Here is a 14,389-nt window from a genome sequence, read left to right as displayed (position 1 = left end):
ATGCCACTGTATGCAATGAAAAATGTGTGCAATGGCATGGAATAAGAAATAGTTCAACTCTCAGGAAAGCCACACTGCTTTTCCGAGAAAGCCCCTGCAGCACAGGGGTGGGAGCCCAACCGTTAAAGGTGGCCCCCACTAAGCCCAAGACTAATGAATATCTGTGCAATATGGGAGAAACTGGGGTCACTCATAACATTCTGCAGTGGAGCCCCCTCATTTTCCTTTATGCCACTGCCCAGGGCTCTTTCACCCAGAATATATTCTTAGTGAATTCACAAATCCATTAATCTAGAACAGTAAAATAAGCGAGTAATTCTTAGTGAAAAAGATAAATCTGTTGGGATTAATGGAAATTTGCTTTTTGAAGCCTTACCTTGTGTACCAACAAGGACCATGGGCACCTCTGATGTATTCCTGTAGCTGGACAGACGTAGGTAGTAATTGTAAACTGTTTGAAAGCTGATTTCATCTTCCAAACTAAACACAAAAACCACAGCATCCACCCAGGCAGCAAACTGAAATGAAAAACAAAAAAGGTACTGTAATACCACAAGTGGAGATGCCTTTCCTTAATAATTGTGGGAAGTGGCTCATTTGTAACATTAAATAGCATTACTTTCAAAGTAGATTTCTGAACAGTTATATTTTAGGCTAGCATTGGGAGAAATATCAAATTTACTATATCATGAAACATGTGAGCAGATAGTTTGTATGCATGTCACATGTATTCCTATCCTTAAACATTACTCTCCGCACTTCCAACCATTCAATTTGCAGTGAGAAGTCACACTGAGTGTCAGAAACTGATAAATCCTTCAATAAGAATGCAATTATGAGGACCAGTCAGCTCAAAGGGGATCATGCCTGTAAACTTCAAGTTCCATTAAAAAGAGTACTCAAGGTGACATTACACAAGGCTTGTTTTCTCAATGTAGATATGATCGTACATTCCGAATTGTTAATAAAAAAAGATGCAAGATCTTGCCTGGTTGCAGATTAAGTAAAAACACTATTTCATAAAAGTTAGACAGAAAAACGACCATATGGTATTTACTGTTGATAGCAAGAACATATCCAAATTCAGAACCTATATGTGAAACACTGGGGTAAAACGGCTGTGCCTCAATGAAATGAAGACAACCATGAAATGGCAAGCATGAAATAAGTTACTTACCTGTAACCGTAGTTCTCCAGAATTGGACACTTTCATAGATTCACATGCTTGAATACTTCCCCGTCGTCGAGATGGGAGACCCCGGTGGAATATGTGACCAGGCCTGAAGATGTATGCACACAATACATGAAGTAGGCCTCAATACAATAACCCATCCTAGTTGTTTTGTAAAACTGACTCAAACTCAAACTTGAGCCAATCAGATTGCCTCACCCCTTTAGAACCTCCTGTGAGGAGCTGCCTTCCCTAAGATTTTCCCAGCACAAGTACTGAAAGAATACAGCACACTGAAAAGAGAGAAGGTGAGCTCCCCGGGCAGGCGGGCGGGCCGCATGTGAATCTATGAAAGTGTCCAATACTGGAGAACTACAGTTACAGGTAATTAACTTATTTCTTTCTCCAGTATTGGAACTTTCATAGATTCACATGCTTGAATAGAATAGTGTGACCGGGGTGGTAAGGAGTAATTACTCAGAACTCGCTTGTCCTCTATATAAGAGTTTTATTGTTTCAGTTTGGCTTTTGGTAAGTTAAAGTACAGGTAAGTTTAAGCTTTTCCTCATATGCGGTGGGCAGGATGGCTGTTTCTCTAGTGGTTCGTTCTTCACTTTTCTCTCTCTCTCTCTCCTTGTCTCACAGGTGTCCCCGGGAAGCGCATGTGGAGAGAAAATAATAAATACCGTAAGTGATCAGGGTCGCCTGGGTTTTTTTAGTCTTATTTTGTCTCTCTTTCCTGTCTTTCTCCTCTCTCTCTCAGAGGCTCGTTATCTGTCCCTTCTATGTTTTCCTTTCTTTCCAGACGCTGTCCTCTTTCTTTCTGTTTGGCCTCGTTCTATGGCTTCGTGCCTCTTGTCTTTATTTTGCCTAAACAGCTCTTGTGCACGGTGCCTTTGTTGTGGATTAAACTTAAATACGGTGTTTTATCGTGCTTGATAGAGTTTTCCCACTTCCCACCCTCTCAGTGCCCGTGCCGTTCCCTTTCAACCCCTTTCCCCACCCCCCTTCTCTCTTCCAGCTCTCTCTCACTCGTTTCTCACAGGGACATGGTCCCACGCACCTGGAACTGCCACGCTTCTCCAGAAGCGTGGCGGGCTGTAAGGTTCCGTCCTCCCGGTTGCCTGTCTCCGCTGGACTCGTCAGGCGCCTCCGGATTTCTTCCCAAGGGGAAGACTGGATTCGCTGCCCCTGCGTTCTGAGCTGACACCGTTCTTCGTCCTCCTCGTCTGTCTGGATTCCGCCGTCTCCCTCCTCCGCGAGTCTCTCGTCTTCTTCCTCCTCTGTTGGTCGCTCGTTTCCCTCCTCCTGTGGTCGTCCGTCGTCCTCCTCCTATGATTGTTCGTCTTTCTCCTCCAAAACTCTGACGCCTGCATGTTCTGATAGTGGCCTTTTTGACCTCCCGGCGGCCCGCCACCATCGACTGTCCCACCAATCACGCGACGGGAGGCTTGTAAGGGCGAGAGCGCCAGAGGCAGAGGCAGCACAAGTCAGGGCCATGTGCGGGCGATCAGGATCCAGCCCATCACAAACAGCAAGCAGTGAGTAACACATTTTCTGTACCAAGAAATACTGTCTTTGTCAATCATTCTAAATGATTTCAGACAGTTACATGCATAGCAATAAAATAATGCTGCAAACACAAATCTATAAATATGCAAGAAAGGTAAGTAAATAATAACCAGAAAATGTGATTAAATGTGAAGCGGATGAAGGGAAACAAACAATTACCTTATGTCTAAGAACTGCTTGACCCACCGCGGCATCATGGAGCGATTCAGCATCCAGGCAGTAGTGCTTTGTGAAGGCGTGCGTTGTCCTCCACGTGGCTGCACGACAGATGTCTGGAAGGGACACTCCGGAGAAGAGTGCACAAGAAGTGGACACTGCATGTGTAGAATGTGCACGAACCTTACTGTCCAGCGGTCGACCAGCTTTTTGGTAGCAAAAGGCTATGGCACTAGAAATCCATCTGGAGATGGTTTGTTTAGAAACAAGAAACCCTCTCCTGGGTAAATGCCACGAACAGCTGACTGGATCTTCTGAATGAGGATGTGCACTGCAAATAAAATTTAAGGCATCGCTTGACGTCCAAAGAATGCAGCGATCTTTCTGTCCCAGTCTGGGGTCAAGGAAAGAAAGTCCTTAGGACTACAGGCTCGTTCATGTGAAAATCAGTTGGCACCTTTGGGATGAACTTCGGGTTTGTCCGTAAGATGACTGTGTCGTCTGTAAACCTCAAGAAAGGCTCTTGGCTGGTAAAGGCCTGAATCTCGCTTACTCTGCGAGCTGATGTCAACCCTAAGAGGAGTGCTACTTTCCAGGTAAGATACTTAATGTTTGATTTATGAAAAGGTTCGAATGGCTCCTTCATCAACTGAGTTAGGACTGTATTCAGTTGGAGGAGGTTGTTTGGCTGAAGGAAAGGATCGGAATAAGCCCTTCATAAACTGCTTTATCAGGCAATGAGACCAGAGAGACGGTCCTTTGGATGGTCGTCTATACCTGGAGATAGCAGCTAAGTGGACCTTAATGGAAGCATGGGCGAGACCAGACCTCGCCAGTTGGAGAAGGTACAGTAAAACCTGTTCTGGAGCAGATGTAAGCGGATGAACACCATTCGCAGAGCACCATAAACAAAACCACTTCCATTTTAATGTATATGTCTTATTGGTGCTATCTGCACGAGCTTTAGCTAAAACTGTTTGACAGTCCATGGAAATGTTTTGATGGACGAATTCATTGAACTCAGGAGCCTTGCACATAACCCGAGATGCTTGGGATCCAGATGCCTCATCTGGCCCTTGCTGATGGTGAGCAGGTCCAGAATGGGTGCTAGTTTGATGGGAGGACACGAGGATAGTAACAGAAGCTCCGTGTACCAAGGTTGACGTGGCCAAGCTGGAGCAATTACAATTAACTGGCATGGCTCCAATTTGATCTTGCTGATGACCCGAGGAAGAAGGGGTATCGGAGGAAAGGTGTAAGCATAAAATCCCTGACCATGTGATCGAAAGGGCAACCCCACGACCCTGGCTGGGGATGCCAGCTTGCATAAAACCGGCATTTAGGTTCTGAGGCGTTGCGAAGAGGTCCAGGTTCGGTGTTCCCCACCTGCGGAAGACTGCATCTAGCGTTGTTTGGTTCAGTTCCCACTCGTGAGAAGATGTGCTCAGCCTGCTTAGAGAGTCTGCTGTGGTGTTGCGGACTCCTGGAAGATGTTCCTTCCGTATGTGCACTGAATTATGAATGCACCAGGTCCAGATGAACTGAACTTCTGTGGAGAGTAAGCAAGACCGAGTTCCGCCTTGCTTGTGTATGTAGTGCATAGTGGTAGTATTGTCCGTCCAGACCAGCACTGACGAACCTCGGATTCTCGGTAGAAAAGCTTGTAGTGCAAGATACACAGCTCTGAGTTCGAGGAGGTAGATGTGCAGCGCTGCATGAGAATTGGGCCATCTGCCACTGACTTGCAGATCTTGTAGACATACTCCCCATCCCTCCATCGAAGCATCCGTCGTGATGGTGAACGGATGGATTTGATCCAGGAACTCCAGACCAACTGAAATGTTTGCAGGCGTTGACCACCACTGGAGGGAGTGGACCATTCTCGGCGTTACGTGAATGATGTCTCCGAAGGACCCTTGCGTCTGCTTCCACTGTTTGTCGAGATCTTCCTGTAGAGGGCGCATTCGAAGACAACAGTGTGGAATTAGGTAGATACAGGAGGACATCATCCCCAGTAATGATTTGAACCTCCGAACTGAAAGAGACTTTTTTGTTCAAACTAATTTTGACAAGGTCAAAAGCTTAAGTTGGCGTTCTTCTGCAGGAAAGGCTTTTGTAAGAGTGGTGTCTAAAATAGCACCCAGAAACACTATCCTTATGGTAGGCTGGAGCTGTGACTTGTCTCTTTTGGGAGTGAGACCTAGATGTTGGAAAAGACGTAACGTGGTCTTGAGGGAGTGACATAGAGCAGAAATATTCGGAGCCTTTAGTAACTAATCGTCCAGATATGGAAATACCTGGTGCTTGAGACGTCTCAGATATGCAGCCACTGGGGCTAAGCAATTTGTGAAAATCCGGGGGACGGATTTGACCCCGAAGGGTAGCACTCTGAACTGAAAGTGGTGGCTGGCTACCATGAATCTCAGACATTTCCTGTGCTTGGGGTGAATGGGAACGTGGAAATGCGCATCCTGAAGATCTAGGGAAGCCATGAAGTCGCCTCTGTTGAGAAGCTGTAGTACGTCCTTCAAAGTTACCATTCAAAAGGATTGTTTTGAGCTGCCTCAGATCCAGGATGGGTCTCCACAGACAGGACTTTTTTCTGATGAGGAAGAATCGAGAGAAGAAACCTATTCCTCGCTGCGAAGATGGTACCATCTCTATCACCCCTTTGGACAACCTGCCTGCTATCTCTAGGAGGAGAAGATGCAGATGTTGTTGGCGCTCCTGGGAAGGTGGCGTTTCAGGAAGCCGGAAGTGAATTCTAGTAGATGGCCATGAGTTATGATGTCCAGAACCCACTTGTCGCTTGTGATCTGATTCCAGCGACGTAGATGACAGGACAAGTAGGGAGGGATAGCCGGCCCCTGGAGGCTGTCATTGCCTGCGCGAGGCATCCTTGGACTGTCATCCCGATCTCCGTCAAGGAGGTCTTATTTATATGAATTTGTAGACACCAAAGTGAACAAAATCCACTAGAGAGTTCTGGAGATATAAATTATTAGGCAAATCGTAAATCACTGCTTTTCACTCGTAATATAAAGAAGCATTACCAACTACTGTGGTCAGCAGTTAGTTTGAAAACATTTTGTAAAGTTGTGTTCAGCTATTCCGGCCTGCTTTAGGCAACCAACTCGAGCATGGAGCAAGTCAGAGGGGGCCAGTAAGGCTTATCAGGACAGACAAAGCAGTCTCCAGTCCAATTCCAGGCTCTATGGGCAAACTGCCATAGACATTATTGTAGTGGTTCTGATGCAAGGGATACAGGGTGCTGAAGATGCTGATCCGGTAGAGAAGGGAGGCATCCTGGGTCCACTCATTGGTCCACGAACACAGTGGGTTGACTTTGGCCACTGAGGTCGATGACCCTTGATGTCCAGGTAAAGCCCAGCCAAAAACCAGCTGCTACTGGTCAACTGGTCTCCAGACACTGCAAAACCCACAGTTCCCTTTAACTGCGGTTTGTGTCTGTCTCGGGTGACCAAAGTGCACTTTGACGACTCTCTCTGGTCCAGCAGACTTGGGTGCAATTTTTGAATGCCGGGGCTTGGTCCCAAAGCTGCTGTTCAGTGGTCGGTGGCGATCAATCAATTGTGGCTACCAACTCGCTAAGGTGGCTTCTTCTGCTATTGTGGCCCCAGAGCTGTAACAGGAAGTCAGCTGTATCACTTTTGAAGTTCATCTCTTCTGTCTGGGGGTTGGGGACAACCTTTCCTTGAACATGGAACCACAGGCACAGTCATCCCTTTGCTAGCCCCAGAACAATAGGTGCAGTCCTATCTTGCAGCCTCTCTGTCGGGTCTAGGGAACAGCAACGTCCCCTCCCACCTGAAGACAACTTCCTGCAATGTGTGGCATCTAACTGTCCCAGAATGCAATATTCTGCCCACTCCCAAGATGGCAGAACTCTACTTTTGTTTTTTTGGCGCTTCGCAGCCCACATTAGTGGTGTGGCTACCTGAGGGCTACATAACCACAGGAAAACTGGTTTGACCTCATTTCTGTCCCCGACACCAACCTGTCTACCAGAACATAAGAGCAGCCACTCTTGTGTGTACCCACCGTTTGTCCTTGAAAGGCACCTACTTTTTTGTAACTCACCTTTTGGGCTCACATCCTGTGTGGCTTCCTGCCAGGGAGAGGTAACAACTCTACCAAAGGCAGGCCTCTATTCTGCCCTTTCCGAGGAGTAATTCACACCTCTCCCCAGGAGGGCAGAAGGCTGTCTCATGGCCAGCATATGCAAACGGACACTGGAAATCTTGGGCAACAGAGTGGCAACTTTCTAAAGTTGCCTTAAACTCAAAAATTACATTACATTCGACTTGGGCATTAACTCAGGTTTAATGTAACAATTCTTTTGATACCTTGAAGTACCAACTTTAGTAGTCCTATTTAAGAGTTGTCAGCATGTAGCCCTGTACTTGTCAATGGGGCTACTAGCCTTTCCACAGCAGGAACCACAATTTGCCCATTTTTCAATATATACGTCACCCTGCCTTAGGGCTCAATAGGTCTACCTTAGGTTGGACTTAAATATCCTAAAAAGGAAGGTCTGGACTTTGTCACTTTGTCACTACTTTGAATGGTAAAGTCGAGTTAGAAGCTGAAAACCACTCTACCATTCTGCAGTAGCAGGCTAAGAGACATGTTTTACTTTGTCACACTCAGGGTGGCACAAGAGACGCTGCATCCTCTGAGAAACACTGGTTAGCATGCCCCAATCTACTACTATCCCCTTATTTAGTCCTCTTAAATGAACATGAGTCGGATACCTCTATGAACCTTGCTCGTTAATATCACTGGTGCCAAAAACTCAATAGTCTTCACTGAGGCAATGACCGCACACTGTTTCTATCTCTAACTTGTCTTGCACACCATTCAGAACACTTGAAGGTATCTGTCTCACTTTGGCAGCTACTGGGCTCACATTACATATGTGTTTAATTTGGTGGGTATATTTTCTCAAACACCCTAACATTTTAGTGAACACATCTGGGAGTAGTGCTGCAAAATCAGCACATCTATTGCTCACTTGATAATCCAATGCATGAGGTCAAGCATTAGAATCTAGGTAGACTGCTAGATCTTTCTGCTGTGGCCAACCAAAATATCACTTTTTTAAAGAGATATAAATTTTACATGGAACTATGCAGCCTTTAAGCTCTATTGTGAGTACAAAACTTCTTATTTTAATTTCTTACCCCTCATATCCCCCAGGCTTCATATACACCTTGCACCACAAAATTATGTGAATCATACACTTTTTGTGAAAATATGCTCAAACGAGAGTACAAATAAAACATCATCTCTACTGGTTAATTTTTTAATTGAACACCCACACTGGTGTTTCCATGATTCATACTGCCAACTTAGCACTTCTTCATTGATCTCTTTGTTCATATTGTCCCTTACTTTAATCAAGCTTTAGAAACACTTATGAAAATGCCCTTTCCTTCCACAATTTACATACATTGCTGGACATTACTTATTATTCAACATGTGTTCACCAAAACCTCACCTGTAATGAAGACTACTGAGCACACACTTCACTCTTAAAAGCCTCTTCTTTAACATTTTCAAACAAACCATCATGTTTGCTACTGTCTTAACAATAGCAATAACTCCTTCTAAAGGTGGATCATTTTTAATCGAAAGTTCTACAAAAATTCTGTCACCTTTATTGCTTACACAAAACAAATTCCTAATACAATTGTCAATGCCCTCAAATTGCATGAAGAGGCTAATGTTCTTATAATGGTGACTTACTCTTCCACTGATTCATTTTACCTCTAAGCACCCCACCTAAAATGGTACCTTTCTAAAATGGTACTGACATGTGGCAAGTAAGTTCAATTTCCTCATGGCTACCTCAAACTTGCCTAAACTGTGTTGTTTTTCATGAGACAAGACTGGTAAACTCTGCAACCCTTCTTGGTCTTGCACTCCTAACATGTGCAAAAGCAGTGCCAATTTTCTTTCAGCTCTCAAACTAGTGCCATACACCTTGGCATAATTTAAGAATTTATTTTTACATTTCACCTTTTTTATAGATGGCTTCCCTGGATGCATGCCAAAAAGAGGCAAGAGGAGTAACCTTACCATAAGTATTAGGATGAAATACTAGCAAGAATAACGGAAATCCTAGAAGCTGCAACCAACAAGTGGGCAAACGTTTACTTCAAACGTTCTTGTCCATCAAACAGAACTAATTCACAATAATTCAGATGAAAAAGTCTAAACAATTTGAGATCCATAAATGTAAACCAACAAGTCCACATGTCTGCAAGTCGTACCTTACAATTAATCCAAGGACAAACTCATTGGTTGTCTAGAGTTGCGTGGTACTGTTAGACCTGTCAGCTGTTGGTGTGGTTTCCGCTGTCTTTTGCTTCTGACTTCCTGTTTTTGATCCTGTCCAAAATTTTGTTTTTGCTGGCTTTAGGGCTCTGGGCACTTTACCAATGCTAAAGTGCAAGTGCTCCTTGTCTAAATTGTAATAGTGATTGATTTATCCATGATTTGTATATTTGATGTACTAGTAAGTCCCAAGTATAGTGCACCAGGTGTGTCCAAGGCCTGAAAATCAAATGCTACTAGTGGGCCTGCAGTACTCATTGTGCCACCCACATGAGTAGCTCTGTAAACATATCTCAGAATCACCACTACAGTGTCTGTGTGGGCAGTTTTAAACTGTCATTTCGGTCTGAGAAGTTCACCCACATGCCAGGCCCAAACCTTCCCTTTTAGTACACGTAGGTCACCCCAAACGTAGGCCCAAGGTAGCCCCATGGGCAGGGTGCAGTGTATTTCAATGTTGGGCAGGCCTCGAAAAATCATAAAAATGTTACTAGACCTGCAGGCCGAGTAGCTTGAATAATCTACTCAACCTAACTGTAATGTACCTGATATTGAAACGGTCTAAAATTGTGTGATCCTAGGCAAATATTGTATTTTACAGTCGCCTTTTTCTTCATTCTCACATATGAGTGCACCTTGAAATATATGAGTTCAGCATTTCTGCTGTAAAAAAATCCTCTTTTGTTTGATTAAATACACTAAACGTTGGCTCCATGTATAATACATCTAGCCCACATAGAGGGTACACATGATCCATGCATGACTTGCCTCTTAGTTTACTAATAGCTTTGCCATCAGGGCAGCTAAACATTCACTTTTAATAAATATACTAGTAAAGCAAGATGTGGTAGCACACTGTCATTTACAGACAGTAAATTTCAAAGAAATGTCCAAAAACCTCCCCACTAATATGCAGCTTTACTGATAAAACGATATAGTGTATTCACATCAATCTGTGAACATTGGGTTTCAGAAAACATTTATCATTTGCATATCACCAAGAAAAGGGTTCTGACTTTTTTTTTTAATCCTATTAAAATATTTTTTTCATCACACTGAAGTAGAAAACATGGTCTTTCACAGCAGCTGAAAAAAAAAAGAAATGTTTGTAAAGTTGACTGAGTTATATAAATGTTGTGTGTTAGGAAAAATCTGATACTAAGAGCATTTCATTTCACATAGGTCAGACAGTTCACCTTACAAAGTCCTGGAACGCTGCAGTCACAAGGAAAAGTATTTGTATTGAAAGAAGACAAACTGACTTTTGACCTCTGTCTCTGAACACAGAGTAAATGTGCCAAGAATAGGATTTAAAGGCATCTGAATTGCTAATACAGTTTCTGGCTGAACAGAATACCTGTTCTTTGTCCACTTGCCAGAAGGGGCGAGTAGGATCTAAAAATAGCTCGACCTCACAAAATAAAACTTGCCATAGCGAGTGGTCGAGTAGATTTTTTGAGCCCGATGTTGAGACATGTACTAGTGTGCTTTACAAGTCCTAATAGAGAAATACTGACAAAATCGTTTTTCACTATTGCAAGGCCTATCTCTCCCATAGGGTAACATGGAGATTGCCTTGTTATATCTTTTAAGTGTTATTTCCCATTGGGAGCAGATAGAGATATAAACTTTGAGGCCTCTGAACTCAAAATTTAAAAATACTTCTTTTAGTGAAGTTGGTTTTTGAACTGTGAATTTGAAAATTCCACTTTCAGAAAGTAGGCATTTTCTTGCTTGACTGTTCTGTGCCTCTGACTGTATGCTAAATACATGTCTGGGTCAGGATGACAGTTGGGGCTGTTTATACATTCTCTCTAGACAGCCACACAAAAGGTTCTGAGGTGTGCTGTGCGTTTCCTGATGGGTTTTTCTGAGCTAGAGTGGTGGGAGGAGCTGACACTTGCATCTGAATAGGACTGTGTCTGTCCTCACACAAAGCAGTGCCCAACCCTCTGGAGTGTGTCTGGGGTCAGGGCAGGGAAAGGCAGGGTTCTATGCACTACAAGGATTTTTCTATGAAGTTTGTCTACTTCAAAGACAGAAATGGGTATAAGTACTGGACCTCTGACACCACACAGTTACAATCCTTCAGGACTGAGGAAATTCTGCCGGGAAGAAAATCTGTATGCTGTAGGAGGAACTGACACTCTGCCTGTTGCTTTGCTGTGCTGACCTGCTGCGTGATGCTTCTGTCCAGGGAGTAAAAGGACTGGACTTGGCTTTCTACATCCTGCTTCCAAAGGTTCTCCAAGGGCTTGAACTGAGCTTGTCTCCTGTTAAGAAGTCTCAGGGACATCAAAGACTTCACCTACCAATGAATGGTCTCTCTTGCTGAGAGTACTGGCTTGCCAAGTGACACCAAATCCAGTTCCTGGCCCCTTGGGAGTGAGTTTTGGTGCAACAAGGAAGAAACTGGTGCAGTGACTTCCAGAATGACTTCGGAACCGGCACCGCTCTCTGATGCCGGGCCGCTGGGACGATGGAGTGTGTCATCCTTCCCGTGAAGATAATCAATGTCTCTCTCCTCGATCGATTCTGGGATCTGGTGATTTGATGCTGATAGGAGAGAGCTGAAGGAGTTTCGCCCTTGACTCATGGTGATGCATACTTTTTAATTCATTATTTGCTTTGCATTATAATATAGATTTATATATACTTGCTGTGTATATTACAATGGAGAATCATTTGTTTATGTTTTAATTTCAACATGCTAATCTCCTTCAGGAATCTTGCGTAGTGAAATAATAAATGTCTTCTTTGGACTAAAAAGTGCATTCCAGAGATTTTTGTCAGTGCATGAGTGTTTCAGCTCAGTCATTAGTGAAAAGCAAAACATTTTGCCGTAGTTGGTCAGTTTAAAGAGAGGTTGGAAGTTGAAAATGTACGATTTAAAAGTGAAAATATGTTTTTATTCAGAGAATTAAAGGAAGCACGGCAAACCTTTTCTGAAAATGCATGTGAAATTAAAATGCCTTATGATGTTTTGGCAAATGTGTTTTCTTCTTTATCAGGACTTTCTAAGTTTTGGGATGGGTGCTTGGATAATACAAAATTATTTAATGTTTTTACATGTTTAGCAAATGTGCTTTTTGAACGGAATGATGTCAGTTTTGTTCTTGACAGGAGGGTTTGGATACTTTTGTCTGCTTATAAAAATAATGCATGAAAGATGTAAACAGTTAGCATATGAAAACCAGAAATTACATGAACAGTTAGTTAACACAATACTGAAATAATGCAGAATGAGTTATTACAAGATAAGGCTTAAATGTACCCAGCTGTCACATGGACAGGTGTCTTCACATTTCAGCAATGAGGAGGTTAAAAATGGTGGGGGCCAGTGTGAGCTACATGAGCAGAAGATAGTTCGTGCACAGCCAATATTTAGATGAAAAATAGAGAGTAGTTTTTGGCAGGAGTTGAAATGCATTCTTTAAAAGATTACACCCAGCAAGAAGTTAGGGGTGTTAACGATATATATTCACGGAGCTGGGGCGTGTCCAAGATAGCGGCCAGAGGAAATTCTTCCTTCCTGACCCGCCCTAACACCCGGCGCCTCAACAGAACTGACAACGGCGGGGGGGGATGGAGGGGATGCGATCAGCTGTTCGCCGGGCCCGCAGCTGTGCACTGAGCGGTGTTCTGGAGCTCGGGCGAGTGGAGCGCCGAGTGGCGGTGATGCTGGGCCGACGATAGCGGTGTCCCCGCCAAAGAAGTAACAGTGACCCAGAGCTGGGCCGTGTGATCACCTCCAGATACGAAGGAGCATGATGGGCAGTGACGTGAGGAGAGACGGGACCGGCAGGACCCCCGGTCGAGAAGGTAGCAGCTCACGGAACCATTGTCGGGATCGACCTGTGGGATCTGATGTTGGAGTACTGTAAACCTGCACTGGTTCCGCACACAATACTTACCTGACTCACCACAGCTCCAACCTCACGTGTGTGGAGGCGCCGCTGCGCTTCAGCGCTTCCTGGGCTGGGCCCGGCAGTTGGCGGAGTGCGGACTGCCGCATAAGGGCCAGCGGAAGAGGGTGACTCTATTGAGGCTACATGCCGGTGAGCAGAAGAGCCTTGGTGAGCCCGGGGCACTAGCAGGTTTGGCGGATGAAGCAGGAGGCCATTGCATGAAGCCGGGAAGACAATAAACGTACCATGAACAAAGAGTGAACAAGAAGCGAATTAGAAGTCGGAGCTATCCCCATTTGTCAGGCAGGGTGGTCTCAGTGCCCAGTCAACGAAGCGGGCGGTTGGCCTACGCAATTGCGCAGTTCTCCCCGACAGATGCGAGCGGGCTGCCTCAAAGACCTAGCACTACTGCCCATACAGGAGGTAACCATTGTGGAAATCGCCATTTTGTAAGAACTGCACAGAGAGTGGGCGCTCAACTAATACGTGGCAAACTGACCTGAGGGAGCACTGACAGACACAGTAGGTCCGTAGAGCTACAACCCTGACGCTTCTCAACAGCAAATGAAGTAAGACAACTAGGCCGGTACAGTCAGGATCAAGCTGTCGCGTATGACGAACATGCAGTGCCCACTACAGCTGGAAAATTAGCTGCTACCTCATACTATAACCTTACCTATGACATTAGCACAAGAGGGTCAATACTCAGCACTACTGCTGCAGTGGCCTCATTCCACAGCTGGAGAGATCAATTGTTAGATGGCCTAGTGGGGCGCGGATCAGTCATCCTGCGCAGTCATGGTCAAGCCAAAACGGCCTAGGCCGCAACCGACAGCTGAAAGTGATAAGCAGACACCGGTCGGACCAGCAGAAACACAAGCTGCTGCGCTGCAACAAATGAATCTGACACTTCAAGCGCACTCAGCACAATTCGACAAATTACTACAAGCAGTATTAGACATGAAAACCACCTTGGAAGGAAAGATATACTCTGTGGTAGCTGAAGTGAATTTGCTAAGAGCAGACCAACGCAAACTAGCGGACAGGGTCACCGATAATGAATGGTCGCTCAAGGAATCATTACCAGACCTAAAGAGTTACGAGATCAGGTGCAACGCATGGAGACAGAGGTCATCCACCTGCAGAGACGGGCGGAGGACACAGAGGGATGCTCAAGGAGAAATAAAATACGATTCATGGTGCTTCCGGAATGAACAGAATC

At 44.7% G+C, this 14,389-nt stretch overlaps 1 protein-coding gene and 1 long non-coding RNA gene across 3 annotated transcripts in view; one reads left to right on the top strand and one right to left on the bottom strand.

Moving 5' to 3' along the window:
- The window catches only part of LOC138261617 (arf-GAP with GTPase, ANK repeat and PH domain-containing protein 3-like), a 2,246,054-nt gene that overhangs the window by 1,652,139 nt on the left and 579,526 nt on the right, over positions 1–14,389 (bottom strand). For both annotated transcript variants that reach the window (XM_069210744.1, XM_069210743.1), the window contains exon 5: positions 377–518. In XM_069210744.1, coding sequence (XP_069066845.1) covers positions 377–518 — 142 coding nt within the window. The remainder of the gene's footprint in view (positions 1–376; positions 519–14,389) is intronic.
- The window catches only part of LOC138261618 (uncharacterized), a 286,479-nt gene that overhangs the window by 252,056 nt on the left and 20,034 nt on the right, over positions 1–14,389 (top strand). Inside the window, exon 2 of the long non-coding RNA XR_011199127.1 lies at positions 1,817–1,858. This is a non-coding gene — a long non-coding RNA (uncharacterized lncRNA). The remainder of the gene's footprint in view (positions 1–1,816; positions 1,859–14,389) is intronic.

The sequence above is a fragment of the Pleurodeles waltl genome, chromosome 10 (assembly GCF_031143425.1).
Source record: "Pleurodeles waltl isolate 20211129_DDA chromosome 10, aPleWal1.hap1.20221129, whole genome shotgun sequence".
In the NCBI taxonomy this organism is placed as follows: domain Eukaryota; kingdom Metazoa; phylum Chordata; class Amphibia; order Caudata; family Salamandridae; genus Pleurodeles; species Pleurodeles waltl.
This window is presented reverse-complemented; position numbering and strand designations above follow the sequence as displayed.